At 41.3% G+C, this 17,477-nt stretch overlaps 1 protein-coding gene across 5 annotated transcripts in view; it reads left to right on the top strand.

Annotated features, from left to right (window-relative positions):
* Positions 1-12,700, top strand: part of LOC133406001 (arf-GAP with coiled-coil, ANK repeat and PH domain-containing protein 2-like) — a 54,380-nt gene extending 41,680 nt beyond the window's left edge. For 3 of the 5 annotated variants that reach the window (XM_061683163.1, XM_061683162.1, XM_061683160.1), the window contains 12 exons: positions 37-137; positions 368-473; positions 2,486-2,694; positions 3,202-3,271; positions 3,799-3,893; positions 4,304-4,506; positions 5,734-5,826; positions 6,292-6,518; positions 6,603-6,712; positions 6,788-6,898; positions 7,732-7,793; positions 11,538-12,700. In XM_061683163.1, coding sequence (XP_061539147.1) covers positions 37-137; positions 368-473; positions 2,486-2,694; positions 3,202-3,271; positions 3,799-3,893; positions 4,304-4,506; positions 5,734-5,826; positions 6,292-6,518; positions 6,603-6,712; positions 6,788-6,898; positions 7,732-7,793; positions 11,538-11,641 — 1,491 coding nt within the window. In that variant the 3' untranslated portion in view covers positions 11,642-12,700. Of the gene's footprint in view, positions 1-36; positions 138-367; positions 474-2,485; positions 2,695-3,201; positions 3,272-3,798; positions 3,894-4,303; positions 4,507-5,733; positions 5,827-6,291; positions 6,519-6,602; positions 6,713-6,787; positions 6,899-7,731; positions 10,589-11,537 lie in introns of all 5 variants that reach the window. The other 2 variants (XR_009769010.1, XM_061683161.1) reach the window with 2 other exon arrangements.
* The last annotated feature ends 4,777 nt before the right edge of the window (positions 12,701-17,477 follow it).

The raw sequence follows: 17,477 nt of genomic DNA, 5'->3' as shown, positions 1-17,477 counted from the left end.
ATTTGGCATATCCACTGCTTTTTATGTTCCCCCTAGGACAACCTGACAGTTGTTGTGGAAGACCTGAGACTGTGCACTGTCAAGCACTGTGAAGATTTAGAGCGACGTTTTTGTTTCGAGGTGGTGTCACCCACCAAGTAAGTACACATACAAATGTACTGCACACAAGTTCATCGGTCTATAATGCAGCCACATTAACTTTTGGGGCACTACTAGTCACTCAGTCAGTTTTAATGAGCATAGTAACATGAAAACGTAGTAGTAATGTACCAACGTCCGACTACAAGACAAGGCATGCACACACTGACACACATGGTCGCTCACACTGAGCAGGCAGCAGTTGTGTGACGCTTGTTTGTCCCAACAGGAGCTGCATGATGCAAGCAGATTCTGAGAAGCTGCGACAGGCGTGGATCAAAGCAGTCCAGAACAGCATCGCCACTGCCTTCCGTGACAAGGGAGATGACGCTGAGGTAAAATCGCGACAAGGCTAACTGGATGGAGGGAAAATTTATATTTATAAAACACATATGCTATTTGTAAAACTTCAATAACATAAATCCTATGTTAAGGGACTTCCGTATCTTGTTTCGGAAATCACTGTACGCTGACTCGTAATGGCCCTAACACTGATTGTTCTGGATATGGGAGTGTTTGCCGTGTCGTCACCAAATCGTCACGTTTGTGTCTCGGTTGGCAGAAAGCCTATGGAAGTCAATAGCCGACCACCAGTTACTGGGTTATTCACACTTATTTCCGTTAATTAATAAATAATTGTGTCATTTTACGTCATAGGCTGTACATACAGATTGTCAACGAAGGATTCTTATTTTTTTTAGGGCATCCCAAAGACACATGAAGCTCAATGAAAGCTTACGTGCACCCACATTACATGACAAAAGAACCCATACTGACCGATCATGTTTGCTTTGGCTTTTTATATAGTAATGGTGAGACACTTAACTTTATAATAACTTGTTTTGCAATATAATATTACTATATTAGATACATTGTTCTAATTTAATGCCATTTTGCATGCAAACAAAAGATTAATTTCACATTAGCTACAACCCCAATTCCAATGAAGTTGGGACGTTGTGTTAAACAAATAAAAACTGAATACAATGATTTGCAAATCATGTTCGACCTATATTTAATTGAATATACTACAAAGACAAGATATTTCATGTTCAAACTGATAAACTATTGTTTTTAGCAAATAATCATTAACTTTGTATTTTATGGCTGCAACACGTTCCAAAAAAGCTGGCACAGGGTCATGTTTACCACTGTGTTACATCACCTTTTCTTTTAACAACATTCAATAAACGTTTGGGAACTGAGGACACTAATTGTTTAAGCTTTGTAGGTATAATTCTTTCCCATTCTTGCTTGATGTACAGCTTCAGCTGTTCATCAGTCCTGGGTCTCTGTTGTCGTATTTTACGCTTCATAATGCGCCACACATTTTCAATGGGAGTCAGGTCTGGACTACAGGCAGGCCAGTCTAGTACCTGCACTCTTTTGCTACGAAGCCACACTGTTGTAACACGTGCAGAATGTGATTTGGCATTGTCTTGCTGAGATAAGCAGGGGCGTCCATGGAAAAGACGGATGGCAGCATATGTTTCTCCAAAACCTGTATGTACCTTTCAGCATTAATGGTGAACCTTTTGATGATGTTATGGACTGTAGATGATGAAATCCCTAAATTCCTTGCAATTGTACGTTGAGGAACATTGTCCTTAAACTGTTCGACTATTTTCTCACGCACTTGTTCACAAAGAGGTGAACCTCGCCCCATCTTTGCTTGTGAATGACTGAGCAATTCAGGGAAGCTCCTTTTATACCCAATCCTGGCACCCACCCGTTCCTAATTAGCCTGTTCACATGTGGGATGAGCCAAACAGGTGTTTGATGAGCATTCCTCAACTTTCTCAGTCTTTTTTGGAACGTTTTGCAGCCATAAAATTCTAAGTTAATGATTATTTGCTAAAAACAAGAAAGTGCATACATTTGGTGTTTGCATGTCTGATAGAGTAATGATTATGTTGTGCAATTCAACAGTATGCAGAACAGTTTTTATTATTTTACATAATATACTGCAATAACTGTCCCGTGGTAATGTTCTTGACAAAATTTTGAAAATATGGAAATTCAGACAAATTTGGACAAATTGTTCTGGAAGTGACTTTCTACATATCGGCAGCTCTGTCACTGTAAGGATTGCACAGAAACAAATCAATAACCTTAACATGACTTGGGGAAAATAATGTGATGGATAACAGCACATTTTATCATCTTGTAATCTACAATGCTTGGATTTAAGATGCTAATCATCATAGTAGTCTGTGTTCATTTGTATACCTGTGTGTTAATTTTTATACCCTTGTGATGATTTGTATACTGACAATCTTGAGGTGTCCTGAGTCCACAAGGACCATCACAACAAATCATGAGTATTTATTTGCTGTTACCACCACAGAAGCTGGAGAGGAAGTCTTCCACATCAACAGGGAGCTTAGACTCTGGTGGGGAGCCCAAGGAGAGATCACTGAAGGGGGAGAGTGCCCTGCAGAAAGTCATCGCCATCCCGGGCAACGCTTGTTGCTGTGACTGCGGCCAGCCAGATCCACGCTGGGCCAGCATCAATCTCGGCATAACTCTTTGTATCCAGTGCTCTGGAATTCACAGGTGAAAATATTGTGATAAGGATTGTAATGAACAAAATGCTGATCTCCAGGGGTTTAGGAAATGTAAACTTAGTGAGACGAATATCCAGGATTTTATTATATTATTAAATTCAAATAACTAGGCAACATAGAAATGTAATGACAAGTGTGCACTGTCCAGGTCATTTCCCAGTGTCCGTAATGCATTCATACCTAGAGTTATCACACCAAATATAAGTTGCTCTTCATACAAAATTGTCTATTGAGTCCTATTGACTTTATTATAAATATTCTTAAGGGAAACAAAATAACAGAATTTTAAGCATACAGTATGGTTCAGAGATAAAGATAGCGAGGCTATATAACCTTTAATGCTATTAGTTAAATCGACCATTGTACAGTATGTACAGTACAGTATGTACAGTATGTAAGACCTCATAGCAATGAACCGTCCTGGCCTTCTACAAAAACAACAACAACAACAAAATGAATTGCAATCAACATTGTGACAATTTTTCTTCATCTGCAGGAGTCTGGGAGTTCATTTCTCAAAGGTCCGGTCCCTGACTTTAGATTCATGGGAGCCAGAACTACTTAAGGTACAGATAGTTAGTATTCATAAAGAAATGCACAAGAACCACACTGTTCCTTTATGTCAGGGGTGTCAAACAAATTTTTGTCATGGGCTACGGTTTCATTCAGAGGTTCATCATGACTGTGAAACCATGGGTAATGGTTAATGCCTCATATTATTGCATATACAGAACAAATTGATGGATAACCAATTTGAAGTCAGAAGTCAAGGATAAGAGGTTGTTAAGTTACTGAAAAGCGGATTGGTAACAAAAAATACAATATTTTAACATTCATTTCATATGACAATTTGAAACTTTGATCATGGAATTTGATGCACATGATTTGCTTTCGTGGGTCACATAAAATGATGTGGCGGACCAGATCTCGCCTCCGGCCTTGAGTTTGACACCTGTGCTTTACGTGAACTACTTTTAATTAATTTTCAATTTAATTTTCTTATTTCATGATGTTTGAGTGCTTGCATGATCTATTCAGCCAACAAAGTGCAGATGATTTCTTTTCTCTCCCACTTTTAACTCATCTTTCACAGCTTATGTGTGAACTTGGAAATGGAGTTATTAACCAGATATATGAGGCTCGGCGAGAGGAGCTGGGAGCGAGAAAACCACAGCCAGGAGACCCAAGGTATACTTTTGTTAGGGAAAAATTTATTTTTTTTCTCCCACAAGAAAGATAATCCTATACTGTACTCATTCACTGACGCAGTATGCAGGCTACGGGTAATTTTTTATCATTTATTTATTAACTGTAGGTTTGAAATAAGGCACTGGGAAATGTGAGCCCAAAGCACTAATCACAGCACATAATCATCCCATCATATTTTTCAGATGTTAACCCTACACTCATCAAAGACGCTTAGGGGCATATTTGCACAGTATGTAGGGATTGCTATCATATGCTGGGACGTAATTAACCCGTGTTATAGTTTTGCATTTGGTGTCAAGCAGCATGTATCACGTAGTTTTTGCATACTTTTGAGAGTGTAAAAAAAAAATCTAGTTATTCATTTCCTTCTCTCCTTTTTGTTTTACCAGACATGAAGTAGAGGCTTACATCAAAGCCAAGTACGTGGATCGCAGGTTTGTGCGCAGGCCATCTGACGAGGAGCTTCGGAGCAAGGTGGTGTCCCTCAGTAAACAGGAGAAGAGACTTAGCAACAGCTCCGAGCACCTTCCTCCAAGACCACCACCGCCCACCCCAAAACTTCGACCTGGTTCCAACACCTCTGGACAGTCAGGTCAGTGGAACGAGTTAAATGGACCCTTGTTAGCCAACAATGTTACACTGTATGGTATGGTATGTATTGACTTGAAAGTCTTAAATCTTTTGTCAGACTTTATTATTTGAGTTTAAAGAGTGAGGTTTGCCTGTGACAGAGGTGATTACATAAGCACAAGAACTTAAGAGTCCTTCCCTCATCGTAGCCTGTCCTATTCCCGTGTGCTTAATGTGGTTTTTACACTTTAGTGAACAAGCCCTCTGGCATAGTGTGTGTTCTCTGTGAACAGCATATGTCTAAGCTCTGTTTGCGTCCCATTGCCTCTCGTAGTCTGTCTCCTCCAGTGTCAGCCAACCTGTTACTATAACTATCTCTCTCGCTCGCTCGCTCTCTCTCTCTCTCTCTCTCTCACTCTCTCTCTCGCTCTCTCGCTCTCTGTCTCCTTCCCCTGGCTGTTCTTTGCTGCTGAACTAATACCTGCTCTACCCGCCCTACCTTAAATCGCCAATCCCGCCCACCCTGCTGCTCAATCAATACCCTGTGCCGCCCAATCCCATCCCCCAAATCCCATCATCCCTTGCGTAGCTGTTGCCAGTGGCTCGGAGGCCAGGCGGGACTCTCTCTTCTGTCCTGATGAGCTTCACTCACTCTTCTCCTACTTTGACAACTCCTCCAAGCTCAGGAGCAGTAAGTATTCAATGTTTATGTTTGGCCTGCTTCTCCATCTCATTTGTCCATTTGGCTCTTGCTAATTGGAGTCTGTGATCCTAACATCCCTTCATCCTCTTGCCTTCTTCCTCATCCATACCCTAATAATAGAGGATTTCTTTGTCTAAAAAGAAATATTCCATGTTGTCTTTTCCTGGGGGAGAGCGTGATTCTCACACACTGTTGTGATTCCCTGATTAATATACAGTACACTGTGTCTTCATGTTGTTGGGATGTAGAAACCCGATTGTGGGGATCCGTCATTCCGTCTTTATCTGTCAATAATAATAATGAATAACAAGCGGCACGGTGGACGAATGGTTAGCACATAATGATGAAATCAGTAAACTAGCACATTCATAAATGCCTTATAATATTAAGTAATAATAATGTTGTTGTTTTTTATATATCAAGACAGCGCTCAGTCTCAATTATATAATATTACAGTTACTGAATCCACAAACAAATTCAGAAAACATTTCTTCAGGTTGTTGTCCATCTGTGTTTCTCATTGATGGTCGTTTTCTTTCTCCACAGTCAAAAGTGCAGACAGTGGCATCCAGCACAGCGCTGATGGCAGCAGGGAAATGCTGGTCACCACCCCCTCTAATAGTAGTTTGGCAGAGGCAGGTAAAAAAAACATAGTCAGTCTTCTCATGACTTAACCAACAGTTTTTCACCTAATCTAAAGCCATATCCACACGAACTCTTGTTTTTTCAGAAAACAGACATTTATAAGTGCTTTAACTTTTCGCAAACACAATTTTGCTTTTGTAAAACTTGTCATTTAAATTGTGTGATATGCTCTCACATAATAAAAACATGCATGTTAGGTTAATTGAAGACTCTAAATTGTCCACAGGCATGAATCTGAGCACGAATGGTAGTTTGTCTATGTGTGCCCTGTAATTGGCTGACAACCTTTCCAGGGTTTGCTCTGCCTTTCGCCCAAAGTCCGCTGGAAAAGGCTCCAGGTCACCAGCCACCCTAATGAGGATGCTGTAGACAATGAATGGGATGGAACTGAATTTAACAATACCACGTCTAAGTTATTCTCACTTTATGTATGCTGATTTCTTTGTCTTTATTATTCAGATATTGCTGAGACTCCGCCCATGCCAACCACCCTGCCTCCACCATCGCCTTGTAAGGAGATGGTGTTCTACGAGCCCAAGGAGTACAGTTCAGGCCTTCAGCTCTACTGGGCTTCATGTGCTCGCAGCCTGCCTGACATGGCTGAGGCCTTGGCCCACGGAGCCCAAGTCAACTGGGTCAACACGGAAGATGATAAGAGGACGCCACTCATCATGGCCGTGCGGGGGGTGAGCAGGCTTCACTGGCTCAGTGAAGTATGACTAAAATCAGAATTATTAAAAAAAAATATATATATTTATGTTGCATTTCAGGGTTCACTGGTGACCTGCGAGTTTCTGCTCCAAAATGCAGCCAATGTGAATCAGCAGGATGCTCAAGGTCGAGGACCTCTGCACCATGCCACCATGCTGGGACGCACAGGGTTGGTCATCCGCACTCTTTGACTCATAAACTAAACTTTGTCACACCATATGTTAGACTCTTGTCTTGCTTTCAGGCAAGTGTGTTTATTTTTGAAAAGAGGAGCCAATCAAAATGCTGCAGACATTGAGGAAAAAACACCGCTTGCCATCGCGGTGGAAGCAGCCAATGCAGACATTGTTACATTGTGAGTGTCATTTATTTTTGTCCTGTCATCAAGATATCTATCTTTTGTTTGTGAACCTTTTCCAACTCTCAGCTTAGTAAACGTCTCATTAATTTTGTTTAGCATTCAGCACACATTTTTGCCGAGTAGTCCATCATTTTAATGAGATATGACTCATTGTGTGCTGGTCATTGTCAAGAAATAAACCCGGACAGCGGGAAATTATATATGGAGGTTTATAGTACAGGCAATCTGATCTGATGACAGTGCAGCACGGTTTCCTAGTGTTTAGCATGTGTGCCTTACAGTTCTGAGGTTCCTTCCCTGTGTGGGGTTTCCATGTTCTTCCCTTGCATGCTTGTTTTATGCTTCCTTCCGCATTTGAAAAACATGCTTGTTAGCTTCTTTGAAAACTCTAAATTGTTCCTAGGTGTGAATGTGAGTATGAATAGCCATTTGTCCATGTGTGCCCTGCAATTGGCCAGCGGACCAGTCCAGGGTGTACCCCCGCCTCTCGCCCAAAGTCAGCTGGGATAGGCTCCAGTTCACCTTCGACCCCTATGAGGACAAGCCACGTAGAAAACGGATGGATAGAGGGCTTCGTCATGCTTATTTTACATTTTTCGTGCCAGTTTACTTGTCTGCATGAATGAAGGACGAGGTACTTTTAACCACAAGGTGTCACTATATGATCACGTTCATGTCATTCGTTGTTTGGTGCTTGCTTAGACACATTTCAGTGGCCATTCAGAAGCATCGATCATTCATAAAGCTGCTCTGTCTGGAAGGGGATTTTTGATTGCTGATAACAATCTTTCTAATGTCATTTGGTTTCCTCTCTCCCTGCTCCGCAGGCTGCGACTGGCCAAGATGAACGAGGAGATGCGCGAGGCCGAGGGGCCCTACAGCCAGTCAGGTCAATATAACGCGAACAGCCCCACTGAGATGCAGTACAGAAAGTGTATGCAGGAGTTTATCAGTCTGCAGCTGGATGACACTTAATGGCCTGTACATTGGTGTCACATAAACAGACTCTGCGGAAAAATACAGGGGCCTGTTTTCTGGTTATCATAAATTACTGGAATCTTTTCCAGGTGCTTCTTACAAATTGGAAGAGTCTTTCTTTTTAAGGCACTTGCAGTTCAGTGGAAAATGATCTGATGTCAGCGACCAGCAGCACCCTGGCATGCTACAATGTTGGGTGGAGTGCTAACGTGACTGCAGTATTCAGTTTCCAGATAGAAAAGTCAACATTGTGCTAAAATATTTACTGATGACACACAATGAAAAGCTGCTTGAGAACATTAGATAGATGCTGCATCCTCCCTTTAAATTCAGAGACCCCACTTGCTGATTTCTATTGGTTGAACACAATAGGGGTTGAAATACAGTACAGTATTAAATTACATTTGCTGCTAAGTCTCGACCACAATATTGGAAATTCTCAACTCAGTGTGAGGGCAAATTATCCTTGTTTGGGAATGCATATTTCTTTCAAATAAATGTCAGGTTCAGGGGTGTCAAACTTTGTCGCGGGTTATCACGGTTTTCCTCAGAGGGCCGTTGTGAACCCATATAAACGCCTCTTTGTACTATTACATATACACAACAAATTGATAGATAACTACTTTTTTAACAAGTTGTAAATCAGAAGTCAAGGACAAGACTTCAAGTTACTGGTTAAAGGTGTTTGGTAACAAAAAACTGCTTGCAATATCTCAATGTTTTTATTTATTGTATATGATAATTTGATTTTAGCAAGAATCATGGACGTTGATGCACATGCTTTGCTTTTGGGCAAGATAAACTTATGTGATGGGCCGGATGTGGCCGCTGGGACGTGAGTTTGACACCTGTGACGCCTAGTTTATTGTGTAATTATACTATTTACTAGGATGTTATTTTTTTGCCAAGTGTGAATTTACCCAATTTTCTGTTGGTGTTAGTTAGTGTCAGTGAATTGTCTCTCTTAAACTTTCAGTGCCACTTTGTTGTTGAATGTTTAAACACGAAACATCTTGCTGTTATGATGTTGTTTTGCAACAATCTTGAGGTATTATTTTGTTCTCAGAGAATTCTGTAGTGCATTGGCTTAAAATACAAAATACAAAAATCTTTTATGCACGGGACTGGACAGAAAGAAAAGCCGATTTGACTGAAGTTTCACCGATAATTAACGATGTTATGACAGTGTCAAAAGCCTGGAGGATTTGTGTATCGTAATCCAATGTTATGGCAGGAAATCCAGAATTGTAAGAAATGACCGATGGTCGTGAATGTTTTTGGGTTCTTAATGCAAATCGGCATAGTACATGCTCTGGCAATAGTCTCGATAATTAGCTTTTGATGTTGAAAAGATGGTGGCATTAGAAGAGGAGGCTGTCATATTGTGTAGCTAGTGACTGAGTTCTGAAAACAGCACATTTTCAACTCGTGTTCCTGCAGCCCCAAATATTTGGACAGTGCACAAGCACTTTGATTAAAGGAGCAGTGTGTAGGACGATGTAGTGGCCCTCAGTCACTCCCACATGGGCTTACATTTCTCGAAACCCTTTTTCTCAAAACAACACAAATGTGTGAACACTCAGTTAACCCTCACAATCTTTTAAATGTACTTGCAGGGGGTTCTCGGTTGACGACGGTCTCGTCGACGTACATGGTTTCGAGAGTTACAGACGGCGTGTAAGAATACGTCGTCGCTCAGCACAAGAAGGCAGCCTCAGAGTTATTGATTTGTATTCATTTCTAGAGCGCCTGCCCTTATAAGGGTCCCAGCTGATTTTGGGCAAAAAGGCAGACTACATAACAAATATATGCGGCAATTAGGATTTTATTACTGTGTTTGTAACAGACTACGGCGTGTTCTGACCCACAAAAGTTATGTCGCCACCGTATGAATGGAACTGTCGTAAATCTAGTGTCCCCCCCCCCCCCAGACATACACACTGGCCCTTAAAATGATTATTACGCTGCAGCGCCCTCTGGTGCGTCGTAGGGAACTGCTGGACTGTTAAATGCCACTTGGCACACTGCTTTTTTTCCCTCAAGAACCAATCATGTCACTTTTGGAATAATGAGTGTTTGGACCTATGCCAAGAAGCGTTTTCTTGATGTGGGCTGTTAAAAGGGGGATGAAACCGATGATTGCTGACTGTGGATGCGTGCACGCCTCAAGAGCATTCGGCAATCATGGAGAGATGAACACAAACAAGTGATTTGATGCCAACATCATCATTTTCATATTTGCTCTTCAGTCGGCGAGGGCCTCTTCATCAGTCAGCCAATCAGATGATGAATGACGCCTCTGATGCACGACAAGCCACCTCATCGCTTCATTTTTTTTTAATTTTTTTTTTCAATTACGCTTACAATCAACAAATTGGAACCTGATGAAGTGCAGTCTGATTACAACTGCACAAATTGTCGCTTTTTAAAAAGATATTTTTTATGAGTGGCGAATTGAGAGCTTTGGGTTGTTTCAGCTGGTGTAAATTCCCACTTGAGAGTTTGTGCCTTTCTTGTTTGCTTCTTTCTTGACCCATCTGTATTTGTTGTTTATACAAGGCTGCACTTTAAACACAATACAGTTGCTAACAACAAGCTAACTTCTTGTGTGCGCGTGAGTGTCTTCTTGCTTCTTCTGCTCCATCTTTTTGTCTCTCTGGACCTCGTTTCTCTTTCATATGTCCAGCCACGCCGGGGCTCTGACAGGTATGGCTGACTTTTTCTTCTTTTCACTTCTGCTCCTTCTAAACATCACCCTTTTGTTTTCATTCTCGTCTGTTGACCGGCTGATCACTTCTCAGGTCATTCCTACTATGATGTGATGTTATTACTTGATAGTTCCCCTGTTGACTAAAGCAGACCGATGAGCTGCCAGTGTAAGGAACAATTGAAATTCTCTTTCTCAAAATGATCATTAAACTTTGATGCCACATTACACCTGCATTAGATGGTGCAGGCAAAATATTTCCAGGATGTGCTCCTAAGTGGGGTTTGGGGCATTGTGTTCAGACCCCCTAAAATGCACACATTGTCACCAGGATATGCAATTTACCACTGCCCGCCTGCTCGTTGGGGCTCATTTTGGTGAATTCCCTTGTAATGCTGTGGAATTTGCTCAAAATAGCTGCTTTAAACCAAAATATCTGACTCTGTTCAATTTCAGAGATGGGTCCTTGAGACTTTTTCCATGTATCCTGTTATGATTGACATATCACCCACAAACTGGTCAGATTTCAGGCAGGCGATTCATTCTTCGAGATTAATCAGAAACAGTAATCCCAAGAAGGCCTAAAGTGTATCATTTTAATGTTGTAGCTACCGTTCTGTCATTTTATTCTCATTTGGTTTAACTTAGTTTTGTATCATTTTGTTCACATTTTCTCTTTCATAGTTTTAGAGTCTTTATAGTTCTACTATTTTAATAATTATTTATCGGTTTGACATCGTTTTTATTTTTAATTTTTTTTTTATATTCATGTAAAAATGTATTGCGATGCACTTGTATTTATGCATCCGGTGATCCATGTCCATCTAACTGTCCGTACATACAGTATCTCATTCCATCCATACTTTCTTTTAAAATACTAGTATTATACAGATGTAAACTTGTTATTTTTGTTAAAGGTATTTGGTGTTTTTATTTTACTTGTTGCAGGAGATGAAACCTACCAGGACATTTTCCAGGACTTCACCCACATGGCCTCCAACGACCCGGACAAGCTGAATCGCTACAAGCAGTACGACCCCCAGAGACCCTGATGATGACCACTTCTGTGGCTCGAGCTGTTAATTTTCAATATATGACTTCAAATTGTACTCTTTTGACTTGGAGATGCCTGCATATAAACACAGGCTGTGCATTAAAGTGAAGGAATGCTGATTGATGACGAGCTTCAGTCAAAGTGAAAGGTACCCTGTCGAAGCCAGTTCATCTCCTTCGTGTCACATAGAAACGCTCAATTATTCATTGATTTGAGGCCTTATTTGGACTTTTTTTTTTTTTTTTTTAATCAACCTTTTATTTTAATTTGCACAAATTTGTCTTACATGACCACCAGTGTTTACCTCAAGGTAAGGTGTGTGTGTGTATGTACAGTTATGTGTATGATATATTTCCATATTCCGTGTGGTGGTGAATGCCAACGACGCAATCAGTCGACCGTGTGATGATGGTAGTGATGCAGGATGAAAATAGGATCAGGCTTCTTGACATATTTGTTCATTTTGAACACTTGTAAAGAACCTTTATTAGCCTATACGCACATCCTCTTTGTTTTTAGTCTGTTGATTTGCGATAATGTAAGCGATTTTATCATTGTCAAAGTTTCCATCACAATTTCTGTAGTTTTAAATTGTGAATTGTCCAGACATTTGATTCATTTTGTCTTTTTTTTTTTTTTTTTTTGTATTTGATCTGTTGAAGAGGACTATTCCGTACACTTTTAACTGAATGTTTAGCATTGCAACATGAAGTCTGACTAGAAAAAATGGAAGAAAAAACTTCTTTCTTCTTTGAGACACAGTATTGAAAGTCAAGTCATCATTACCTTTTTTTTTTTTACAAGTTTCTTTCCATCAAGTGAGTGCATGATTACGTCCTTGTCATGTTCAGTGTTATTTCATGTAAAATGAAAAGACAAGTTGGGATTAAAAAAAAATATTGTATATAAATGTTAAAATTGTTCACTGGTACTTGAATGATACTTGCTTATTCTCTCTCCCTTTTACTCATGTAGCCCTTTTTATATTGTTACATGTACTGTGCTGTATATTATTATAGCTGAACTTCAATACACAATCTGATGGGTCAATTGTGTTGCTTTGTGCGTGAAGATCAACTAAATACAGCTCAATACTAGTGTTTGCCATGTTTTAACTTGAATGTCGTTTGCTAAAACTAGCATTTTAAAACGTACAAATGTGGATGGAAAACGACTGTCTAAAGTCTTGACATATGCTAAATTCTTGGAAAGGAGGGAGCCCGACACTTCAGGAGAAAAACAAAGCGACATTTTCTATACTTTTTCCTATTATGTAATGTGCACATCCTTAAAGGGAACAGTTGTTTTTTTTTTTTTTAGATTACATTTCCATTATATTCCATGATCAAAACTTTCCCCACCATTGATGTGGCGTATGACATGAACAACTAAGTTGATAAAAGAAAAAATTTCTTCGAGGGAAAGTGAAATTAATGTGGTTGGGCCAAGGAGCTCTTACGGCTGGGATGTGGACACGTTTGGGAGATTTGCGTCGCACTCGCCCGGCCGCCTCCGAGTGCATATAAAGTGCCACCAGAAAGTATTCACACCCCTTCCCATTTTCTACGTTTTGCAATCAGTGTTCACACCGTTTGCTATGACACTCAAACTTAAGCTTAGCTCCATCTGTTTTCCACTGATCATCCTTGAGTTGCTTCGACATCTTGAATGGAGTCCACCTGCGGTAAGGAATTGTCTGCAGACCTCCGAGACCGGATTGTGTCGAGGCACAAATCTGGGCAAGGATAAAAAAGAATTTCAGCAGCATCGAAGGCCCCAAAAAGAACTGTGGTCTCAATTATTTGGAAACGTAAGGAGATTGGAACCACCGGGACCCTTCCTAGATCTGGCCGTCCGACCAAGCCGAATAACCCCGGGAAGAAGGGCCTTGGTCGGAGAGGTGAACAAGAACCTTATGGTCACCAAGGTGGAGTCCAGTGTTCCCTTGCGGAGATAGGAGAACCATCAAGAAGGTCCACCATTGCTAAAGCACGCCACCATTCAGGCCTTTATGGTACAGTGGCCAGCCCGAAGCCACTTGTCACTAAAAGGCACGTGGCAACCCACTTGGAACTTTTCCAAAAGGCACCTTAAGGATCCTCAGAGCTGCAGAAACAAAATTCTCTGGTCTGATGAAACCAAAATAGAACTTTTTGGCCTGAATTGCAAGCGTCATATCTGGAGAAGAGGAGCCACAGCTCATCAGCTGACTGACACCGTCCCTACTGTGAAGCATGGTGGTGGCGGCATCATGCTGTGGGGCTGTTTTTCTGCATGCAGGAATTGGACGACAAGTCCGCATAGAGGGTAAGATGACAGCTGCGAAATATAGAGAAATTCTTCAAGAGAATTTGCTCCAGAGTGCTCTGGAACACAGGCTACGGTGTGATGCAAAGCACACAGCCAACATAACAAAGGAGTGGCTTCAGGAGCAGCGTGTGAAAATGGCGGTCTACCGGCGCTGCCCATCCAGCCTGACTGACCTTGAGAGGATCTGCAGAGAAGAATGGGAGAAAATGCCACAAAACAGGTGTGCCAAGCTCGGAGAGACATACCCAAGAAGAGGCTGTGATTGCTGCCAAAGGTGCTTCAACAGAATATTAAGCTGAAGGTGTGAATAGTTATGTACCTATTATGTTTACATTTTCAATAAATGTGCACAACTGTCTGAAAATATCTTTTTACTTTGTCATTATGGGATATTCTAAGTAGGTTTTTGTTGTTTTTTTTAAATAAAGAAAACTACACTCAAATCAGTTTCAGAATAAGTCTGTAACAGCAAAATGTGGAAAAAGTGAAGTGGTGTGAATACTTTCTGGTGGTTTGATGTCATTTTGAGAATGTACAATCAATTAAAAAATATGAGAGGGGATCAACATACCTGACGGTGACACCGGCGCCAGTTGTTTTCCAGTTCAGTCATGCACTCGAACATGTAGGAAACCGCTGTTATACCGCATATGTTTGCCTTTGATTTGAAGTAGAGAGCTGTCCAATTCCTTCGGTTTAATTCTGATGCTAACCAATTCAATAATCCAGTCACGAAGATATATCAGTCTCCTCTGTGAGAATCCGCAGTATCTCCGCAAGGCACCGTGTGCAGCAGCTTGGGTGCACGGTAAATGGGAGTGAACGAGAAATTATTGTCTTTACACTCTCTGATTGGCTGTTCCTGTCGCATCGTGTCCAGTTGTAAAATAATTGAAAAACATAAAGTGGGGCCAGAGAGAGATGATTTTTCACAAGATATTTTAATAATATTCTACTGTCAGGTCATATGTAAAATTTTTAGCATGACAAAAAGTGAATTTTTTTTTTCTTTTTCTTATAACATCTGAGTTGTAAGAAGTGTGCGCAGTTGTTTCTTTTTTATCTCCACTCGAAAAGATGAAAAAGAAGAATCAATTGAGTCGTGCAGGTTCTGGGTCGCATTAGTGGTGGCAATGTTTTTGAAAAGATTTATCTTGATCTCATTTTTCATGTCACAAAATCCTGTCGTTCGAACAGGGTTGTGGCAACCTTATATCCACTGGATGTCTTTAAGAGTAAGGAATGCAGAATTGTTTAAAAAAATAATAAAATGTTGTTCACATAGGTCATTGCGCATATGATGCATGTTGAATGGAAGGAAAGAATTCCCTCAGGCAGTTGAGGAAATTTTTTATAGGAGATCCATGTGACCATATGATCTTTGGCCAAGGGTTGTAATGTGTGTTGGCCCACACACACACACACACACACACACAAATGCACGCTATGGCCTTGGTTCTGGTTGTTTTCCAGGAAGTGTGCGGTGTGCTCGCCTGTGGAGAAATGGAGGGCCACCACAGGAGATGTTCCCCTCTATAAAAACATGTTACAGTCCAGTGCTGACTGACGTCAAAGCTTCCACTTGTCATCCCTGGACATAACGTAGTTACACTCATTGGACACAACAAAACACACACCAATCCATCAATTTCCCATACCGCTTATCCTCACTAGGGTTGCGGGCGGGCTGGAGCCTATCGCAGCCATCTTCGGGCCAGAGGCGGGGTACACCCTGAACTGGTCGCCAGCCAATCACAGGGCACATAGAAACAAACAACCATTCGCACTCGCATTCACACCTACGGGCAACTTAGTGTCTTCAATCAACCTGCCCGTGCATGTTGCAAACTCCACACAGGCGAGGCCAGATTTGAAACCGGGTCCTCAGAACTGTGAGGCAGATGCATTAGGTACACGCGTCCTTCTAATTGGCTCCAATTCAAGCGCTTCATCAAAGATTGTACATTTTACAAAGATAATAATGCTTACTTTTGATTCGTGTAAAGACATGTTGGCGGTGGTACTTTGTGTTTCTGCACTGCACAGCAGAATCTCAATAATGAGGCGAGATGTGTTCACAGTCAATTAAAAAGGTTCCACTTTCAGCGTTGTGGAGCTGCTTTTTGCTGAGAATCCAAACAATGAAGTGTGTGCTATGAATACATTTATTGTTCTTGTACTTCACTGCACATAATTATTATGATGTGATCCTTCTGGATCATTTCAACCTGCAGCCATTTGCATTGCGCCTTTTTCCAGCAGCTTTCCCGGCCGGGCTGCTGGCGGGAAACGCAAAGCAAAAAAACAGGCGCGTTGCCACTGTCCCAGATGCTCCATGCAGCTGTTCAAGACCCTCACCGTGGAAACCTTTTGATCACGCAGAAGCAGCATTCAAACGTACTTTATAGTTTTTACATAATATTTTCTAGAAGAAAAAGAAGAATCACCTTTTATTATCATGAACATGCTTGCATGCACACACAATTTGTTCTCTGCATTTAACCCATCACAGTGAACACATACACGTTAGTGATCTGTGCTCGGATTAGAGTAGCCGCTTCCTCAAAATGGACTGATTTAAATCCGCACCGCACAACGTTTTGCAGCACCCCTGCGTCCCTAGTGAGGATAAAGCGGTCCAGAAAATGGAATGATGGATGGACTTGTTTAGGAAAGCCAAACACTTGTCTATATAACTGTACATAACCGTCTATATGACCTTACACTTTGCTTCCCGGGCGCTTCAGCTGCCCCCTGCTCCAGTGTGTTCCACTAACATGTGTATGTGTTCATTGTGATGGGTAAAATGCAGAGAACAAATTTCGTGTGCATGCATGTTCATGACAATAAAAGGTGATTCTTCTATTCTTCTTCTTCTTCTTCTTCTTCTTTACAGTGCATGTCAGAGCAAATAAGAATCATGAGGTCAAAGGAACTCCTTGAAGAGCTCAGAGTGGCAAGGTCTGGCCAAAGTTACAAAAAAAAAATTCTGCTGCACTTAAGGTTCCAAAGAGCACAGTGGCCTCCGTAATCCTTAAATGGAAGAGTTTTGGGACGATCAGAACCCTTCCTCGAGCTGGCCATCTGGCCAAATTGAGCAATCCGGGGAGAAGAGCCTTGGTGAGAGAGGTAAAGAAGAACCCGAAGATCACCGTGGCTGAGCTCCAGAGATGCAGTCGGGAGATGGGAGAAGGTTCTAGAAAGTCAACCATCACTGCAGCCCTCCACCAGTCGAGGCTTTACGGCAGAGTGGCCCGATGGAAGCCTCTCCTCAGTGTAAGACACTTGAAAGCCCCGCATGGAGTTTGCTAAAAAAAAAAAAAAAAACACCTGAAGGACTCCGAGATGGTGAGTAATAAGATTCTCTGGTCTGATGAGACCGAGATAGAACTTTTTGGCCTTAATTCTAATTGTAATTCAACAATTCCGGGGTTTTTTTTCTGTCAATATGGGGTGCTGTATATACATTAATGTGGTAAAAATGTACTTAAATGATTTTAGCAAATGGCTGCAATAGAACAAAG

This window comes from Phycodurus eques, chromosome 8, assembly GCF_024500275.1.
Source record: "Phycodurus eques isolate BA_2022a chromosome 8, UOR_Pequ_1.1, whole genome shotgun sequence".
NCBI classification, from domain to species: domain Eukaryota; kingdom Metazoa; phylum Chordata; class Actinopteri; order Syngnathiformes; family Syngnathidae; genus Phycodurus; species Phycodurus eques.
Note: the sequence above shows the minus strand (reverse complement) of the source record. Positions and strands in the feature narration are given on the sequence as shown.